Here is a 20,295-nt window from a genome sequence, read left to right as displayed (position 1 = left end):
ACTAACTGATACACGTGATTTGTAAAATTTGTTGCTAGTAAACCTGAGCATTTCCAGGGAACAATCTTGTCTGTATCACAAAGATCAGACTGTTAACTATTGTAAAGAAAACTAAATTCACTGATTTGGGGCACGGGTAAGCCATCAGTTCTCAAATCAGCTAAGGTGGTAGAACAGGAATTGTTTCCAAATGATAGTTTTCCATGTTTGTAGGGATTTTAACATCATCACTGTTGCTCAGAATGGAAACTGTCTTCTTATTTGTGACTTTATCTATGAGTCAGATATGACACTGGTGGCTGACTTGGGGTTTCCTGTGGGGCTAGAATACACAAAAATGTCCTGTGAAATCTTGATGTACCTAATTATATCATTCAAACTGGAAACAACTTTGTTGGTAGAAAACATGGTTTTATTACAGGTGCCCTGTATAGCATCTCAGCCAAGTTACACAGGCCCAGAGAAAAAGGATTTGTTTTTGTCACACTGGTAGATTTTCCATTAATGATCAATATTCAATAAATATTTATTAAGTGCCTAATATATGTCAGGGTTTCAGCTGGACATTGGGAATATACTGGAATATAGACAGCTTCCACCCCAAAGAGTCCCAAGTTAGGAAGGAGATAAAGAATTAACTAGGCAATTATAATGCAGAGTGAGAAGTGTTTCATTAGGGCCAATTGCAGGGAGCAGTGAGATCCCATGAGGTCACTCATGAGTGTTTGGAGGGAGATGCAGGGACAGGACCCTGAGAAAGATTGACATTGAAGAGATGTTTCAGAAGGAGGTGTTCTTGCAAAGATGGAGACAGGCCAGTCAGGCAGGAGGAGAACCAGGAGATGGTGGCCCAGAAACCAAGGAGGAGTTTACACATGTCTGGTATTTACTTTTTAACTTTTGGTGTAGATGTGGATGGTTTGCGGAAATTTTAAAAGGGAAAGCATGCTTGGAAAACACTTCTATCCTTTAGCCATTTTTTCCCCTATAATTAAAAAATATAATTAATTACTTTATGGCTGCTCTGGGCCTTTGTTGCTTTGTGCAGGCTTCCTCTAGTTGTGGCAATCAGGGGCTGCTCTCTGTTGCGGCGCTTGGGCTTCTCATTGAGGTGGCTTCTCTTGTTGTGGAACACAAGCTCTAGGCATGCGGGCTTCAGTAGTTGTCCTGTGCGGGCTCTAGGGCATGTGGGTTTTTTCTAGGATTTAAGAAATGAGTCCTCTCTGGCTCATGGAATACCAGAATTCCCTAAGGCCATAGTTAGAGAACCACCGGTCTAAAACAAGGAGGTATTACAAGGAGTTGGAAGTTTCTATGGAGTCTAGAAAGAGAGAACCTGGGAGGAAGCACGTGTCCTCTCTGGTCCAGCAGTGCTTAAGTGGTTGAGGGGGATGACAGGTACACGTTTTCCATCTCTCAAGGAGGAGCTCAGTCCGGGTGTCACTCCTGGGCCTTTCCACCAGTTCATGCTGCTCGCCCTGCAAGCCTGTTAGCTGGATTTCTCAGGGATTGCTTAGAAGTCAGCATCCTGTGAGTCTGGCTAGACAGTGTCAAGTCTTCAGGCGTCAGCAGATCAACTTGAAGGAATCGATGAGGTTCAGGGTGACTCAGGCCTTGGTGACCCCATTAGGACACTCGTATAACTGGACCGCAGCCCGCTCCCTGGATGTATCATTGGGTGTAGCATAATGAACTGGAGTTTCTGCCTCCCAGTCACTCAGGGATAGGAATCTGGCAGGGAGGATATGATACTGTTTGTCTTGAATGCTACACAAGGGGGAAAGCAGTAATGAAAATATCGGAGGAGTGTATTAAAGACCCCTGAACTTTCATCTTGAATCTGCCACTGACTCGTCCCTTTCTTTCCTGTTCCCTATGATTTTTCCTGGGGAAACCTTTTTTCCTCCAGTACACATGTTGCAAAATCAACACCCCTATGGGTAACGTCCGTCCTGTGGTCTAGAAGGTGACTTCTGTTCTTTGTTGATTGTTACGGTGCAGCCAGGAAGCAGTGAAAAAACTCTGGCTGGAAACTTGGATCTCTGAGGTTAGTTTGGCCGATGTCATAGAGAGGCCCTGGGGCTTGGGATTGTGTAGGTGGGGAGGGTTCACAAGAACAAGAAGCACACCCCCACCCTTGAAGAATCCGCAAGGTGTGATGTGTGACTTGTGTGCAAGAGCGCTTAGCTGTGACTACCACCCACAGCCCCTCAATGTGTGAGGTGGGTGGAGCAGGTAGGGGCTTGTGCAGGGGATGGGAGCCTGGGAGGCTCGTACAATCAAACACCAAGATTTAAGGTCGCTTAGAACCACACAAACAGGGGAAGAATGCCGGGAACTGAGTGGTTTCTCAGGGCGGAGGGAAGTGGGGAGAGCTTTGCAGGGTCCACTGGGCCTCCACATGGAACCTCGCTCAGCAGAAGCCCAAGGCCTGACTCCTCTCCATTCTTAGAGCTGAGCACAGGCAGCTTTCCTCTGGCTGCAGTTATCTGATCACTGATGCTTCTCCATCTGATTCAGAAAGTGTTTATCTTATAGAGTTCCATAATATTACCACTGGCTTTCGGACTTGGGCACTTATTGAACTTCAGCCATTCTTGATTGTTTTTAAAATAAGCTCTGTGAACTGTCTTCTGCTTGCCAAAAGGAAGAAACGTTTGTTTCAAAATGATGATTTTCTGTATTGGCAGGGACATCAACATCATCATAGTCTTCCTCAGGCTCAATATAGCTTGGGACGGTGATTGTCTTCTTATTTCTAATTTTATGTACCGAAGAGTATGCAGCTGGTGTGGGCCGACTTGGGGTTTCCTGTGGGGCTAGAATACACAAAAAGGTATCAGATGCAAAGCTAGCGTATGTTTATGTATTTTTGACCAAGTGGCTCTGCATGATTTTCATGGGTTTCAGTATCCTCCCACGTCTTGGTGGACCAGATCCCCATTTTGCAGAGGAAACTGAGGTCCAGCCATGACACAGTCTCAGACTCACCCTAGTGAATAAGTGGCAAACATCAGTCAGACATCTTGACTCCCTTGTCGCTTTGCCTGACTGCACTGCAGTGGGAGCCACAAGACAGAAGTTCAGACAAGAAACTGACCAGAGCTGGTAGTGAAATGAGTAGTGCTGTACCTACAGGTTCTAATTCTCATAAGGAAGCGATACAAACATTTCCTTTCAGGCATGTCCCTCACAATGACTGAATACGGCATTCCAGAACTATCTATAATTGCTCACATGCATCACCCCTCTGCTAAGAAGGAAGGGGGCAGTGGTGTCTTCAAAAGGTAGAATTAGCAGAAGATGGGCACATAGCACATGGACTAAAGGGGAGGAAAATCTCAGCTCCCCCTCGATGGGGCCTGGAACTGCCGCCCCACAATCACATCTTTTCCTAAGAGAACTTGAATAACAACCACCATTTCAGTTCTGCAGTCAGATCCAAACTCATCTTCAGGATTCAGCAGTCACTAGCTGTGTGACCATGAGTAAGTCACTTAACTTCTCTGTGCTTCAGTGTCTTCCTCTGTTAGAGGGACATAATAATGTACCTGCTGCATATAGTTGCTGAGAGGATTAAATGAGACAGTATCTATAAAGTGCCAAGCATGGGACCTGACACAGTGCCTGCTCAACAAATGCTAGCTAATATTACTATTTATCTATTCAATTAAAATATTTCATCCATTATCTACTAAGCTCCAGACACTATTGTTTTTTTTTTTTTAATATTTGTATATATTTATTTGGTTGTCCAGGGTCTTTGTTGTGGCATGCAAACTCTTTAGTTGTATGGCACGTGGGGGATCTAGTTCCCCAACCAGGGATCAAACCCAGGCCCCTTGCCCTGGGAGTGTGGAGTCTTACCCATGGATCTCCAGGGAAATCCCTTTAGGCACTGTTCTTAATGGTGGGTAAAGAAGGGTGAACAAGACAAGAAGGATGCTTATTTTCTAGGGTTTGTATTATAATGGAGGAGACAGATAATGGACAGATGAAGGATAATTAGCTTACTTAGGATAATTGTCATAAGCTTCAAAAGGAGAATTGGAAGGATTTCTTTATGTAGGATGGTCAGGAGTGAACTCTCTGAGGTGGTAACATTTGAGCTGATACCAGAAGGGTGAGGTAAAGTCAGCTGTATGTAGAGCTTAAGGAAGACCATCCCAGTCAAGGGAACCAGGCAGAGATTTTCCGATACAAAGTGTGAAAAGCCCAGTGTTCCTTTATATCCATGCTGCAAGCTGGAATTTGAATATGAATTTACACATTGAATATTGGAAGCATTGGTACTTATTTTGTACTCCGCCCCCATCTTAAACTTAATTCATCTTCTTGAAACAGGTTGCTGCCATCTGCAAATTCCAGTATTATAGACTGAAAGTTTGTGTCCCCGCAAAATCCATATGCTGAACCATGTGTGCTAACCACCAGTGCAGTTATATTCAGAGATGGGGTATCCAAATAAGTAATTAAAGTTAAACAAGGTCAGAAGGGCAGGGCCCTGATCCAATAGGATTAGTGCCCTTCTAAGAGACACCAGAGAGCTGTTTCCCCTCCGTGTTTGCACACAGTCATCTGCAAACTAGAAGTATTCTCACCAGAAACCAGATTGGCCTTGCACCTTGATCTTAGACTTTTAGGCTCCAGAACTATGAGAAATTTACTGTCATTTAAGCCACATTGTCTGTGTTACTGTTTTATGGGCAACCCAAGCTGACTGCTTCCCAAGTGGCTCAGTGGTAAAGAATCTGCCTGCTAATGTAGGAGGCATAGGAGAAGTGGGTTCGATTCCTGGGTCAGGAAGATCCCCTGGAGGAGGAAATGGCAATCCATTCCAGTATTCTTGCCTGGAGAATCCCATGGACAGAGGAGCCTAATAGGCTATAGTCTGTGGGGTTGCAAAGAGTTGGACACGACTGAGCAACTGAGCACAAGCTGACTAAGATGCCAAGACAAATTTATTATTTTACTCTGAATGAGACTGTTATCAGCAAATTATACTCACAGGCAACTCCTGGGGAAAGCATATCCCTGGGTGGCAGAGGGGGTAATTGAACTGAGAATTGTTCTGTAACATTCCTGGAAGAGAGAAAGAATAAGAGTCAGTGTTTGGTTTTGATCATGCCTGCTGATTTAAGAGAAAATGTCAAGGGAAATGGACAGAGTTGAACATTCAAATCTTGGTCCCTAAAGACTGAAAGCATCTCCTTTCTTTCCTAGGTCTTGCATCCCATCTGTAACTGACACACTAAAAAAACCACTTCTTTAGCCCAGGGACCATTTGGATTTGAGGGTGTGGAGCAGAAGCACTCTAACTTAGACCCCGGATCTCATCTTTCTGTGTTTACCTGAGCTGGATCAGCAGGGGGAGGTAAGCACCGGGTGTATTTTGATGTGCAAAATGGATGTGCAAAACCTGGGCTTCCCAGGTGGCTCAGTGATAAAAAGAATCTGCCTGCCAATGCAGGAGACATGGGTTTGACCCCTGATCCAGGAACTCAACATACTGTAGAGCAACTAAGCCCGTGTGCCACAACTATTGAGCCTGTGCTCTGGAGCCTGGGGAGCCACCACTGTGGAACCCATATGCTGCAGCTATTAAAGCTCTAGAGCCTGTGCTCTGCAATAAGAGAAGCCACAGCAACGAGAAGCCCTCACACCTCAATGAAGAGTAGCCCCCGCTCACCACAACTAGAGAAAAGCCCTTGAAGCAATGAAGACCCAGCATAGCCAAACAAACAAACAAACAAAAAACAGGTGTACTCCTAATGCTAAACATACACCTACCATGTGACAGCAACATTGGGTATATATCCTGCTGATCAAAAGATATGTTACTAAAATGTTTATGACAGCACTATTCATAACAATGGCAAACTGGATGCTACTCAAATGCCTATAAGTAGCAGAATGGATAAATTCATCATGGTTCAGTTCCACAGTGGAACACTCTATCGTAATGAGAATGAACAGTCTACAATTACACACAATGAATCTCACAAAAAAATGCTGAGCAGAAGAGGTTAAACACTGAATAACACATACTGTATAATACCATGTATAGGAAGTATAAAGACAAGGAAAAATGAGCCTATACTATTTCAGATAGTGATTATCCTTAGGATTTAAAGGCTGAAAGGGTATATATGGGATTGAGGTGCTGGTAATTTTGTTTCTTAATCTGGGTGCAAGCTACCAGGTCTTTTTAGTTTGTGGAAATTCATTGAGTTGTACTCTTACCATATGCATTTTTCTGTATTTATATTATACTTTGGTAAGAAGTTTCAGGGGCTTCCCAGGTGACTCAGTGGTAAAGAATCTGCCAGCCAAGCAGGAGATGTGGGTTGGATCCCTGGGTCAGGAAGATCCCCTGGAGAAGGGAATGGCAACCCACTCCAGTATTCTTGCCTGGAAAAATCCCATGGGCAGCGGAGCCTGGTGGGCTACAGTCCACAGGGTCACAAAGAGTCGGACACGACTAAGTGACTGACCATGCACACACCAGCTCAGTAGTGCAGGCACAAGAATGAAAGTGGACAGGCGGTTCTCAAAATTAAAAAGCAGGATTCCCCGCACTTACTCATACATCGTTTCTTCATCTCTCTGCTTTTGTTTCAAGGACTTGGAAATTTCCCATTTCTTGCCTAAGGAAAAAAATAAGCATATTCATTTAGGAAGAATTGTCCAAAATTGTGATCTTTAGAGTTTAGAAGAGACCAGAGAATGGGCAGGTTCAGGATAGTCAGAAGAAGAACCATCCAGAGAAAACAGACTTAGGGGCACAGAGCTCATAAGTGATAGAGTCAGAATGTCATCCAGATAGTCTGACCTCAGAGTCTGGGACTAATCCAGTGTGGGCTGTGGCTGCTTCCTCATTGCCTGGTACTGTGTCTACCTAGCATATAGCTGTCACTTAGAAATACTAGTTGAGTGAATAGCCAAAAGGATTAATGGGAGGAAATGAGATGAAAAATGGGAATAGCAGTTTGTAAACTGTGATATGCTGGACATGTAAGTTATTATTAATTATAACCTACTTGTTAATAGGAGTGGGTCAAGATAAAAGAGAATAAGTAAAGTTTTTGTTCAAGGTCATATTTTGTCCATATCTAAAAGCAAAATGTTTTGGGACTTCCCTGGTGGTCCAGTGGTTAAGAATCTGCCTTCCAATACAGGGGACGTGGTTCGATCCCTGGTCAGGGAACTAAGATCTCACATGCTTCGAGGCAACTAAACTGGCACACCACAGCTAGCAAAAGCTTGTGCACCGCACCCAAGAGCCTGTGCAACCAAACTAAAACAAATCCAAATTTAAAAAATGAAATATTTTAAAAAGACAAGTGGATAGAGGACTACAGTAGCTAGAATACACTTTCTGTATTTAAAAAACTAATTACCATCAGAGGGTGGAGGGGAAAGGGCTTTGAATGGGGAGCCCAGTGTACCCAAGTTCTGGCTCCAACTCTGCCACCAAGTCCCAGGAGACCTGAACCAAGGATTTGCCTCTCTCTGAACCTTGCTTTTCTTATCTCTACAGAGAGATTGTAAAGAATGACAGAAGCTTTCATTCCTGAGCAGCCCTGACCTTCCAGCACTGGTTCAGCAGGACCCTGAGGCCATATCCAGATGCATCAGGAGGACAGGGCCCTGATTCTGGAGGGATGCCCCCTAGGTGCCCCAGGGCAAGACGGCCATACCTCTCAGAGCATTTACCATCCCCAAGTGTGCTCCAGGCCTAGGTCATTAGCTAAGGGGTAGGATCTTAAGAAAACTCACTATTGAACCAGAATTTCATGTTTTTGGAGATGAATATTAAAGTAGAAACTCACTTGTAGATAGTCTAAATTGACAGTAATCCTCCAGGAACCTGCTTATTTATGTCCAAGTGTGCTAAGAACCTCTGTCCAAGGCACATATAATACTCCCAAATTCAGAGTATGATCTTAGAATAGGCAGTCACGGTGGTCAACCATGAAATGAGTCCATTTTTCATGCCTGAAGACTTTTTTTGTAATACCACACTTCAAAATGTGAAGGTACGCTATGGGGTAAGGTGAGAGATGGAAAACTCAAATTAGGGCTTTTTTTCAGATAGCTCAAAAACAGTCAGTTTTTAAATTTTTTTTTTTTTTTTTTTTGCATCTTGCGTGTCATGTGGGATCTTAGTTCCCTGACCAGGTATCAAACCCATGCTCCCTGCTTTGGAAGCATGGAATCTTAACCATTAGACAGCCAGAGGTGTCTTAAGACATTTTTAAAAACTACTTTGTGGAGAATGATTGCCGTACAAAACGCTGTACATATTTCATGTGCACAAGTCAATGCATTTGGAATCAAGACAGTTTTTGACATTCTATGCACTTGTACTCTCAAGTTCCAGCGGTAAGGTGCTGTGACATTGGAGAGAGACAGCACTGGAGAACAGCATGCCTTGAAACTGATTCTGCTTTTACCCAAACCATGAGGGCCGGAAGAGTTCTTGGAGATTAAGTAACCTCCCTCCCTTCACTGTGCAGAGAGGGAAATTGAGGCCCAGAGACACATATTAGTAGCAGAGCTAGGAATCGACCCAGAGTGCATGATGCTAAATCCAGAGTTCAGCCCATGGAAGCCCAGAACTAATCTTTTTGCCCTAAAGAAGCCCCAGTGCCCCAACAACCACCACTTCCCTCCCCTCCCTCCACCTGCCCAAGGGGGAGGGTCATTACCTGGTCTAAACAGACACCTACAGACACAGAACAGGATGGTGCCCAGGCTCACAGAGGTAAAGATGATGGCCACAGCCAAGATGATCCAGAAATGGTCCTTCCACCAATCCATGGCATTGAGATCCTGAGAAGAATGGAGGGAGAGGATAAGACATGAGTGAAGGGCTTCTTGGGAGGTGGAGACAGTTATCTACCATGTTGTGCGGCAGCATCTGCTTAGGGACCAGGCAGGCGTTTGCTCACAATCAAACACTGCTGATTTGCAGCTGGGAGACCTCAGGCAAGTGATTAACTTTCTCCAAGCCTCAGTGTCCTCACCTGCCATATGCCAGTGATGCTGTCTACTACCTTACAGGGAATTTACGAATATTAGAGGTAAGACATGTACTTACCAGTTACTCTAGAAACTGTACACATAATCACTGCTTTTCTTTACACTGTCAAACATGCAGCAGGAAGGGGAAATGCCATTTAAAGCAATAACTGACAGCAGTTGTTTTTATATCAAAGGGACAACTAGACTAAATTCATAACAGGGCAGATAGAATTTTGAGGGCTTTTTTTGGGGTGTGGGGGAGTGCTTCCCTGGTGGCTTAGATATAAAGAATCTGCCTATAATGTAGACCTGGGTTCAATTCCTGGGTTGGGACGGTCCTCTGGAGAAGGGACTGGCAACCCACTCCAGTATTCTTGCCTGGAGAACTCCATAGATAGAGGAGCCTGGCAGGCTATAGACCATGGGGTTGCAAAGAGTTGGATACAACTAAGCGACTAACATTTTCACTTGTTTTTTGAGGTGGAGGTTAGAAAAATACCTTGATGGATCTCTTGAGTGAGGCATGATCAGAGGGAGAAGGATGCAAAGCAAACTGAATTAGTCTGCATGAGAAAAGGTTCATTTCCATTATAGGTTATTACAAGATATTGAATATAGTTCTCTGTGCTATACAGTAAATCCTTTATATATATATATATATGTACAGTAAATACTTCATATATAGTAGAGTGTATCTGTTAATCCGATGCTCCTAGTTTATCCCTCTCCTCCTTCCCCGTTGGTAGTTATAAGTTTGTTTTCTAGTTCTGTGAGTTTGTGTCTGTTTCGTAAACAAGTTCATTTGTATTATTTTTAAAAATCCCACATCTAAGTGATGTCATACAGTATTTGTCTTTCTGTGTCTGACTTATGTCACTTAGTGTGTCTCTAAGTCCATCTGTGTTGCTGTAAGTGGTAATATTTCCTTCTTTATGGTCGAGTAATATTCCATTGTATGTGTGTGTGTGAATATATATGTATACTCCACATTTTCTTCATCCATCTGTTGATGGCCACTCAGTCTCTCTTCTCTTAGTTAAATGTCTCCTAGTTCTTAGTCTAATTTTCCCCTCATATATTCTATCTCTTTGACTTTTTCTTTACTCCTGACGGATTTCTCCGAGGAGACACATAAACATACTCTTTACAGCTATAGAAACACACACCAGGCAGAGTTAAAAGCTGTTGCATCTGAAGAGCATAACTGGGTGTGGGGAGGGAAGCAAGAGGCCTGGCAACTTGCTGTTCTCTGTAAACCCTCCAAATTCTTTGCTTTTTTATCTTTTTTAACTTATGCGTTTACTTTTATAACACTGATAAGAGTCAATCAACCATTTAGTGTAGCTTCCCTTTGTTCAGATTTCAAGTTCAGAGAAATTTTATTCTCATCAGATTCTTGGGAAAGAAAGAGGAAATAGGATGATGCCAGAAAGTGAAACTATGGGTCACTTTTCAGAACAATGCAAAGTGGTAAATATTCTGCAGTCCTGTTCACACAAATTGAATGGCTTTGATTTCCCATCAGATGTTTTGAGCGTGTTTAGTGCACCAAGAGCTTTCTCATCACTCACCTTATTTCACCCTCACCACCACACCCTTTTCTAAACAGGGCCTGAGACAGAGGTGTAGTGACTTCCCCCAGGTCACCCAGGAAGGAGGGAGGGCGGAACGCTTCCTCTCTGTGTCTCAGAGCCTTCCAGTGTCAGGATGCCTCTGAATCATCAAGGAGAGGTCAGATGGAGGTCAGGATATCTCACTTTACTTCAAAAGGAACATCGCTGTGGTAGTCATATGGTGTTGTGGGGGCCCAAGGCATTCCCCAGAATGAATGATCGGGGCTTGAGAATGAAAGTCCCAAGTTCCCCATAACCTAAGATCAGAGAAATAGCTCTTCCCCCATGAACTGCCGACAGGTGCCTTTACAACAGAACCAAGACGAGCGGGTCTTTTTGGGAGCATGCAGCTGAGGAAGGGGGCTATTAATAACCACATCCCAGTGGTCCCCCCACCCCAAGAGAGGGGACAGGAGCCCTGGGGAGAGATGGCAGGGAGTACAGCTGGTGGGCAGTGTGTCACGGCTGTATAGTCCAGTTCAGGCTCTGGAAAGTATGGAAACTGAATCCCACTTGTGTTGTCAGGCCTGGAGTAGATAAGGTCGTGGGGTGCAGGCTTCCTGAGAGCTACTGAAACATCACGCAAAGAGGTGTTTACATGAGAGGAGGCTGGCAGCCAGCCCAAAGGTGCAGCTGAGTCTCTCAAGGGACCCCAAGGGACTCAAGGGCCAAGGGTGAGTCTCCACCCAACACCACAGACTCGATCAGCAGCAGTGACCCAGCGAGAGGAGACTTCCTGTGGAAAACTGTCTGTCCCTGTCTTTCCTCCTCAATCCGATACTGGGGGGAAGGCGGGGGTAAGGGCAGGGAAAGGTGCTTAGGGAGCTGAGGCAGACTTCACCCCTCACCTTGCTCTGTACTCCCCTCACTGGGCAAAGCAGGGAGCTTTGGGTCAAAGATGAGACGGAAGTTTTTAAATGAGTGTGACTAAATTTTTAAAACTGAAATGAATCTGCTTAGTAATCAAAAGTAATAAAAGTTTTGGAGTTGGACCGAAATGTCACTGGGGGAGGCCTCTCCTTGCTGGAACAAGGCAGGAACCCAGGCAGTAGGGTAGTTAGAAAAAAACTGCATCTGTTCGCTGTGGCCGCTCCAACAAATCACCACGGATGTCATGTCTAAAAACAGCACAGAAGTTTTATCCAGCCAAATTGCTGGGTAACACAACAGCCAGCACGTTGCCATTGGGCAGGGTTGGCCCCTTCCGAAGTCCCCACTGGAGAAGCCACTTCCTTGCTCCTTTCAGCTTCTGGAGGTTGCTTGTGTTCCTTGGCTCACAGCCCCCTCCTCCATCTCCTTGCATCTCTCTGACAGTCCTTCCCCAGTCACGTCTCACCTCCTCTTGTGCCTCCCTCTCCCACTTATAAGGACTCTTGTGATAACAATGGGCTTCCTTGGTGGCACAGCTGGAAAGAACCTGCCTGCCAATCCGGGAGACGTGGGTTTGATCCCAGGGTCAGGAAGATCCCCTGGAGGAGGAAATGGCAACTCGCTCCAGGATTCTTGCCTGGAAAATCCCATGGACAGAGGAGCCTGCCGGGTTACAGCCTGAGGGGTCACAAAGAGGTGGACATGATTGAGCACGCATGCACACACGCATGCTGTGGTTACACTGGGCTCACCCGGATAATCCAGGTTCATCACTGCGTCTCCAGGTCAGCTGATTTGCAACCTCAGTTGTGCTTGTGACCACAGTTCCTCCTTGCCTTGTAGTCTGACATAACCACAGGTTCCAGGGGTTGGGATGTGGACATCTTGGGGTGGGTGAGACCACCACACAAACCACCTCATGCTGATACTGTAGGAAGATGAGACTCTAGTGAAAGTGGTCTCATGGATTTATACATTATAAAATTTATTTTTATTGTTTTTTTTTTCCTTCTATTGATGTCTCCGGAATGAAAAGGGAAAAAGTCAGCAATGATCCTGCCATCTCTGACCAGAAGTCCACCACAGAGTGCTCGATGTTGCTGGCTCGGGGAAGAAGCAGCAAAGACCCACCCCGAGGCTTGGGACAGACGTGGGTCTCTGTGTCTGGGAGGGGACTGCCACATGGGAGGGGACATTTTTGTTTTCAAGAGTCTGAGCTCATTGGAAGTTTCTCAAGGCTGGACTTGGACTCAGAAATAAGAGAGAGCCCCGTGAGCCAGAGTAGGGGCTCATAGTGCAGTATGGACCAGAGGAGGGAAGGATTCAGTGTGGCCCCAAAGCTGATCCAAAGCTGAGCCATAGGTCAGCAGGTCCTGGGCCTGGGAAGGGTGAGGTGCTGAGTCTACAGATACAGGTTAGGGGTCCTGGCTGCCGGGAGGAGGGCAGGGCCTGACCTCAGTTCCCGTCAACTGGGGGAGCATTTGGTGGACACCACGAATGGAAGAAAGAAGAGTCAGAAGAACAAGGGAGCTGCCTTTAGCCATTAGCTATTGAGGACCTTGGTGTGTCAGACCCCAGGGCAAGAACTTGAGGAAGAGTGGAAATTCCCAACCTGAGGCCTGGCCATTGGGACTTTGTTTTAGTAAAGTTCTCCAGATGATTCTAGGTGGAGGCCAGTGTTGAGAACCAGTGACATACATGTTATCACTTAATCCTTATACTGGTGTTGGGAGGAGTTATTATTACCCCCATTGTATAAAAAAAAGATAAAAAGAGAGAACTCATAGGGTTTAGGCAATTTGTTAAAGGCAGCATGTCTAGTAGCTCACTAGTCTAAGATTGCAGCACAGCCTGGTCTGATGCCAAAGTTCATGCTGTTTTTACTCTGTCAGATTTACACCAAGTTGATAAATACTTCTTTTCATAACAGAACTGAAAGCAGAACCATCGGTCAAGAAATTCCAATATTGGCAAGACCTCTACCTTGAGTTGTGACTTGTTCCAAATAATAAGAACCTCAATATGAAAATGCATCTTAGAAAAGGAACATACATATATGCTACCTTAGCATGAGTTCAACCACACTGTACGGCAGGTCATAATTATAGCCCCATTTTAGAGAAAAGAGAATAGAAGTTTAGATGAGCTCAATGAACTTGCCCAAGGTCATAAGTGGAAAAAATCAGAAGCTAAGCCCAGGACTCTTACTTGTGACCACTAAGCCAGAGCTTTGGGAAATGTACTAAAATGCAGATAGATACCACAGTCTGTGTCCCAACTCTACTCCCAATTCTGATTTGTAACTCTGGTGTGGGACTCAGCATTGTTAACACACGCTCCAGTGGGTTCTCAGGCCTTGGGGAGAACACTACATCCAGCCAGCTTGTAGAGCCCCGAGCTGCAGAGGTGAGGAGGCTGAAGGCTTGTTCCTCGCAACATTCACAGGCAGTAGAAGCAGCAAAGTAGACTGAAGGCACTAAAACAAACGCCTTAAACCCAAAGACTTCTCCTGTTTGCTCGTCACATGGCTGATGGAACTCCATCGTCAACAAGTCACTCTCTCTCCCTACTTCCCCTACTTTTATACCCATTTGCCTGACACTGAGGAAGAGGAACTGATTTTTACTAGGGTGTGAATGGCTTCATGGAGCCTCAGGATTCCTTCCCCAGGGCGTTGGCAGGAGCAGGAGTATCCTAGAATCTTATCCAAAGTCCTTAGAGGATAGTCATAACCAAACATGGCCTCGGAGTGAAGTTCCTGCAGGGCTAAGGCGACCTGGGAAGACCTGCTGTCTGCCCATCGTCCTCCCTGCTTGTCCTCCCCTCCCAGCTTCACAGACACTCCTCACCCCAGAGCTCAGTGTCCTGCACTCTATCGAGCCACTTCTTCTCAATCACCCTGTCCTCAGACAGACTTTGCATCTCAGTCACTCCTCTGATAACGGCTTAAAGAGGGCGCTAGTCAGCTTGATGAAAGCCCAGAAGGCAAGGGAAGCCTGAATTTCAAGAAGGGGGAAAAGTGAGATGAGGAAAGATTGTTTAAAATACAGGGAGTCAGTGTGTTTATAAACTGTGAAGTGTCAGGAAAAAGGACAAAATGAAATGCAGGCAGACAAAAGAGAGCAAAAGCTACCTTCAGGGGCTCAGATGGAAGAATCAGCTTTTAAAAGGGAACAAGGATGGAAGGAGGGCTGTGCTGTTCAGCAGAACCAGACTGGGATGAGAGGGCAGGAAGCTGGCCAGAAAGCTCCTGTTCTGAGTTAGGAAGAGTCGACAGGCGAGGTTCTGGGGGCGGCAGGGTGAGAGGCAGACAGCCCTGCTTCCCACTCCGCAACAGGCTATGATCAATATTCAAAATGCATTTTTTTTTTCCTCCAACTGAGCCTGCATACACTTACTGTGACAGCTGTCTGATGGTTTGTTTGCTGTTCATCATCTCCCACACTGGCTGTAAGCTCTTGGAGAGCAAGAATCTTGCTGCTCCCTCTACCACTCTTTCTAGTTCCTAGACCGTCACCTGGAATGCAGTGGGAGTGCCATACGCATCTGTGAATAAATGACTGCATGACTGACGGCCCCACCTCCTTCCCTCTTCCCTTGTTGTGGGCAGGCTTCTCCGCTAATGATGCAGTAGGCAGTTTGGATCCAGGGTCTGAAATTCAAGTGCTGGCATTCTAGTTCTAAAGCACCTCACCTGGACACGAGAGCTTGGGCAGGCTCCCTGATCTCCCCCTGCCTTTGGTCGTGGGCTTCGAGCGGCTGGCTGGGAAGCAGAAGCCAGGCAGAGAGGTGTGAAGGGTGGAGTGGCAGCTTCTCTCTCTTGATTGCTCTGTCCTCCGTAGCCTAAGGCACTCAGTTCTGAGTAGGCTCAGGGTGGGAGAGCCACTAAAAGCAACTACCAACCCAGCTCTGACTCTCACTTCCCCAAAAGGCGTTTCCGGGGAGTCAGTGGCAGAAAACACATTCACTCTCCATCACCAGGAATTCTGGAGACTGTGGCTTTGTTCAAGAATTTGCTTTTTTTTTTTTTTTAACCAAATTCCTCAGAGTAAGATGTGCAATTTACAATGTGACAGCTACACATATATTCACATAAATAAAACGTTTCACAAAGTGTCTTCAGGTGCACTCCAATTGGCAGTTTCTCATCTATTCTAGCCTATTTCATGAGAAGAAGTCCTGAGTGTCAGCCTCTCAGTTTATTTCAAAGTGTATTAATGGTAATGCCTTGTGTATTGAAAGACTTGAGTTTTTCTCATGAAAAATAAGCAACCTGAAATAGCCATGAGTCCCAAGAGGTGTGGGTGGAATGCGTGTGTTGGTGGTGAATTAGAGTTTCAGAAAGTTAGTCAGAAAAAGGCTTTGTCGGAAGAAGTGGACTTGCAAATAGCTTAGCAGGAAGTTGGGGAGATGTGAATATGAGTCCAGTTCCTTACTCTCTGCCTTTATGGACACAAATCCCTCTACCAGAGGCCTGCCCTGTCCAAGACAGCAGCCACTGGCCCCGTGAGGCCCTTCCACTGAGCACTGGCTAGATGGCTAGTTGAGTATGTGCTGCAAGTTCGAAATACACGCTGGATTTCAAAGACTTGGTACAGAAAGAACATGATAGATCTCATTAACAAATGTTTATCTCAGTTACATGTTGAAATGATAGTATTTTGGATAGAGTGGGCTAAGTAAAACGTATTAATAAAATTAATTACAGCTTCCCACCCCTGTTTAATTTACTCCCACCCAAATTGTAACACTGTTTCAGCCTTGGGTTGGTGCAGTATGGAACAGAGGCTCACCCACAGGGGCTCAGAGCAGGACTGGCCTCCTGTGGAACCCACAGAAATCTGAGGGACAGCTCTGCACTTTGCAGGGCATGGAATGAGGGTCCAAGCTGCTCTCCGCCTGGATCTCAAGTGTCTGGGAGACTCCAGATAATACTGAGGCAACACCTGCCAGTCAGCATGGGCTGTGCTTGCCCGAATTCATCTCTAGTTCCCAGACGGTCACTGCTCAGGCTTAGTGAGGCCAAGTTCCCATTCGACCCTGCCCTGCTGTTGTCAGCCCCAGAAATGGCTGTCTGGATAGTTGATGGCCACCTAAAACCAAGTGTGGGATTTCCCTGGATAGAGGTCCAGAGGTTAAGACTCCATGCTTCCAAAGCAGGGGGCATGGGTTCGACCCCTGGTCAGGGAACTAAGATCCCATATGATGTAATGGTGCGGCCAAAATAAATTAAAAAAGTAAAACTCAAGCATGCCTGGGGTAGGGTGGGAGCAGAGTATTAAAAGGAGTTGTTTCTCTTCTCCCTCTCTCTGTCCTTCCACTTCTGTGAAAGGTTAAATATAAGTCCTAGAGAGCTAAAGAGAAGAAATCAAGCCAAACATATCCTTTTTCCCACATGCTCCCCTCAGTGTTACAGCTTATCACACCAGCTCTCAGATTAATCTTGTCTGATTTATTTCATTAGAGGGCTTGACTCTGTTCATATACACTCACCCATCATAGTTTATCGCCCCTGTTGCCACAGTTAGGAACTACATCTACTTGCTAGCAAAAATGAAAGATAACCATAAAATCCTATCATGGCAAAGTTGTGGTGAAACGGACCCTCCCACAGGGCCAGTGATAGGACACATTAATTTTAAATACAATTTTGGAGAGAAAATAGTACATTTAAAAAACGATCACACCATTTAATTCTATAATATCATTTCTAGAAATATAGCCTGAGAAATAATCTGAACAAAGTAAAACCCTAAGAGGACAATCGTGTAGAGGTGAACCTTCGTAGAGATGAACAGGGAGCTGCCCAGCAGCCAAATGGGGGTCTCTTGGGGAAGAAAATTACAGAAGGGCCACTTGATAGGACGTGTGTGTTAGTCAGTCGTGTCCAGCCCTTTGTGACCCCATGGACTGGGGCCTGCTAGGCTTCTCTGTCCATGGCATTTTCCAGGCAAGAAGACTGGAGACTTGATAGGATAGGATGCAGTAATCTAGGAGTCATTAGGAAGAAAGCATCATCAACTATTGAGAAACCACATGAAAGGAACAGAATGCTGACTTATATCTAGACTATCGCCACATCTTATAACATTACTTGAAGATGTGCCAGGAGAATGGCTGGGAGAAAGCACAGAAAGGTGGATTTAGATTGTTCGGTGCGTGAGAGTAGGGTCCTTCTTTCTTTCCCTCCCACCCAGCCTTGCTGTGAGGCATAAAGCAAACACGTTTTCAAAAATTTAGGCATCATGTTTTACAAGAGCTTCTGCTCCCTGCTCTCAAACAGGTCAATTTTCTAGTATCTTCGAGATGTTTGGGATGATGGGTTAGCAGAGCCCTCCAGAGCTGCAGGTCATTCAGGATTCTTAGTGAGTTTATTCCAGGATTTCTACAACCCAGCAGTCCTTCCTTGGGTCCAACCAAGTTTCTACTTGCCTTTGCATGTAAGTGTTAGTCACTCAGTCACGTCTTACTCTTCGGGACCCCATGGATTGTAGCCCGCCAAGCTCCTCTGTCCATGGAATTCTCCAGGTAAGAATACTGGAGTGGATTGCCATTCCCTTCTCCAGGGGATCTTTCTGACCCAGGGATCAAACACAGGTTGCATGCATTGCAGGCAGATTCTTTATCGTCTTAGCCACCAGAGAAGCCCCTTGCTGTTGCTTACTTTCCCCTGTTTGTTTGGCTCTGAGAATGTGAGGGAAACTTGAACCTGTCACCCAGGAGCTCTCTGGCAGGAATGCCAGCCTCATGTTGAGTAGATGGAAGAGAATCAGGGATGCTGGTGCCCTGAAGACAGCAGTGACATCTGTATTTCTATGTCTAGAATGTACTTATATCAAAATAAAACATAGGTAACTTTCCAAAACAGCTACGCCTAAGAAAAAATGACTGGAAGGCAAGACAGCAGCACCCTCTTTACCGTGATTGTTGTGAGGTGGTGGGATCAAGGGTCATTGTTTCCGCTATTGCTTTGCAGTTTTCTAATTTTCAGAAAGAGAAAAAGAAAGAGATGCTAAAAAAAAATATTCAAAAGAAGCTCCCAGCCCTTGTCTTCTGCAGGCTCAACAATCCCCACTTCTGATGCCTCCTTAGAGATCCACACATGCAGAGGGACCAGGAGAGGGAGTGACATGAAGGACAACTGATGCATGAGAAGGTGGAAGTTAAAAGGACAAAGCCGAACCCAGGCCCCCACCGCAGTAATTTTTTCCAGACGGCGAGAGTAGATGGCTCAATGGAGGTCTTGACCCCGAGGCCTCTGCAAGAGAGGTCCCTGAATGCTAGAGACACAGTGACAAAGACACCCGGGCTGTTGGTGCTCATCCCAGGGCTTCAGGGGGAGCCCCAAGTTCACAGAGTTAGTGCCTCGATCCCCACCCTCTCTCCAGCACGGACCCACTGAGGGTCCTCGCGTGAGTCAGGTACCCAAACTCACCATCAGAATCCAGAGAATGATTACAACCTGCTCACAGTACACACGTCTCACTCCCAGGCACAACATCATTCCAGCCTGAGGAGCAGGCCTCTTCATGACCCCACCTTACACACGAGGAGGCCCCAGGAGCTGGAGATGACCTTGAGGTCATCCAGCCAGCCACCAGCAGGGTGGTTTCCAGGCCAGTTTTTCTCCAGCCCCACCCAGTGGTCCCCAGGCCCCAGGCTACAATCCCCTGGCCCAGCCCTGGCGGTCCCCTGCCTTGACTGGGCCCAGGTGCTTACCTGAGTTGCAGGAGGTCCAGATGTGAGCGGCTGAGGGGCCATCAGTGCTCTGAAGGCCGTGGCTCAGCACAGCTGGGGAGAGGCAGTCTCTTGCCCACAGGCCTTCCACCCAGCCCGAGCTGTGGGTGCCAGCCTGACCACACTTCCCCTTTATGCTCAGCCCACCAGGGAGAGGCCCCAGACACCATCACCAGGCAGCCAATTCCTCTTCTAGGAGCCAGATTCTTCTTTCTGCTCCTGTGCTCCTGCAAGGCCCACCAGTGGACTATCCTGTGGTGGAGAGGTCGGGCCCCAGGGTTGGGGGGCTTTCCCACAGACGAGCCTACCCTGAGCACCCTGGAACTCCAGAAAAGCTAAGGGAACCTGACAACCCCCCAGACCCAGAAACAGACTGGGTAAGAAACCAGTTCACATGTATTAATATAAGGGCTGTCCTCCAAGGAAGACAGCTCTCATAAGCCCACGGCGGACCCTGGCACTCTGACCCAGCTTTTGCTCCTGTTTCTGAAGGTGTGTGACACACTGCATCAAGAAGTGGGTCCAACTGACCACTGGACTGAATCGTCTTTCCCACAACACCACTGCCTCCGAAATGGGGGCTGTGGGTGGGGAAGTCAACCAACTATTCTGTGGAACTGACTGTTCTGACTGAGTGGTCACGTCAGTAAAAATAGCCAAACTGGTATGCATTGTGTCTGCCTGGGGTGAAAATGTTCTGATTACTTTCAACCATAATGACAATACCCTGGGATATCTGGTAAACATTTAACAACAGGCTCTCGGGAGACAAAAAGATTCCTGAAATTTGTAGTGTTTGCTTATTTCCATGACATAAGTATCTTCACCACGGCCAATTTGAAGTAACTGACAGGAGTCACGGGACTTGGCACTGGGAGGGGCCAGTTTTTCTCCAGCCCCACCCAGGGGTCACACAATTGTCAGCTCACCACAGAACTGATAAATCCCACTGTGGAGTATCCCAAAGTAGGTGGCCAATACTTTGGCCACCTCATGCAAAGAACTGACTCATTGGAAAAGACCCTGATGCTGGGAAAGATCGAAGGCG

General features: G+C 46.2%; 1 protein-coding gene and 1 long non-coding RNA gene across 4 annotated transcripts in view; one reads left to right on the top strand and one right to left on the bottom strand.

Annotated features, from left to right (window-relative positions):
- Positions 1–20,295, top strand: part of LOC138992078 (uncharacterized) — a 119,253-nt gene that overhangs the window by 67,107 nt on the left and 31,851 nt on the right. The window contains exon 2 of the long non-coding RNA XR_011467927.1: positions 5,224–5,374. This is a non-coding gene — a long non-coding RNA (uncharacterized lncRNA). The remainder of the gene's footprint in view (positions 1–5,223; positions 5,375–20,295) is intronic.
- SCIMP (SLP adaptor and CSK interacting membrane protein) lies at positions 399–19,722 on the bottom strand. 3 transcript variants are annotated; one of them, XM_070389295.1, is made up of 5 exons: positions 19,230–19,722; positions 8,712–8,835; positions 6,584–6,647; positions 5,009–5,082; positions 399–2,819 (listed from the first exon to the last, which is right to left on the bottom strand). In XM_070389295.1, exons 1-5 carry the CDS (start codon positions 19,269–19,271, stop codon positions 2,608–2,610), a joined length of 516 nt encoding a protein of 171 aa, XP_070245396.1. In that variant the 5' UTR covers positions 19,272–19,722; the 3' UTR covers positions 399–2,607. The 3 variants fall into 3 exon arrangements, with proteins under 3 accessions (XP_070245396.1, XP_014337044.1, XP_070245395.1); XM_014481558.2 differs by lacking the exon at positions 19,230–19,722 and adding an exon at positions 15,205–15,390; XM_070389294.1 differs by lacking the exon at positions 19,230–19,722 and adding an exon at positions 14,909–15,091.

Source organism: Bos mutus, chromosome 19, assembly GCF_027580195.1.
Source record: "Bos mutus isolate GX-2022 chromosome 19, NWIPB_WYAK_1.1, whole genome shotgun sequence".
In the NCBI taxonomy this organism is placed as follows: domain Eukaryota; kingdom Metazoa; phylum Chordata; class Mammalia; order Artiodactyla; family Bovidae; genus Bos; species Bos mutus.
This window is presented reverse-complemented; position numbering and strand designations above follow the sequence as displayed.

Excerpts from the sequence above, each read along its gene's own strand:
- SCIMP (XM_070389294.1), bottom strand. The coding sequence starts at position 15,076 with ATGCAGTCATTTATTCACAGATGCGTATGGCACTCCCACTGCATTCCA. Across the intron at positions 5,083-6,583 it reads GATGAAGAAACGATGTATGA|GAATGTTACAGAACAATTCT; the intron begins GTAAGTGCGGGG and ends TCTCTCTTCCAG. Across the intron at positions 2,820-5,008 it reads GCTTTCCCCAGGAGTTGCCT|CCCCACAGGAAACCCCAAGT; the intron begins GTGAGTATAATT and ends TGTGTATTCTAG.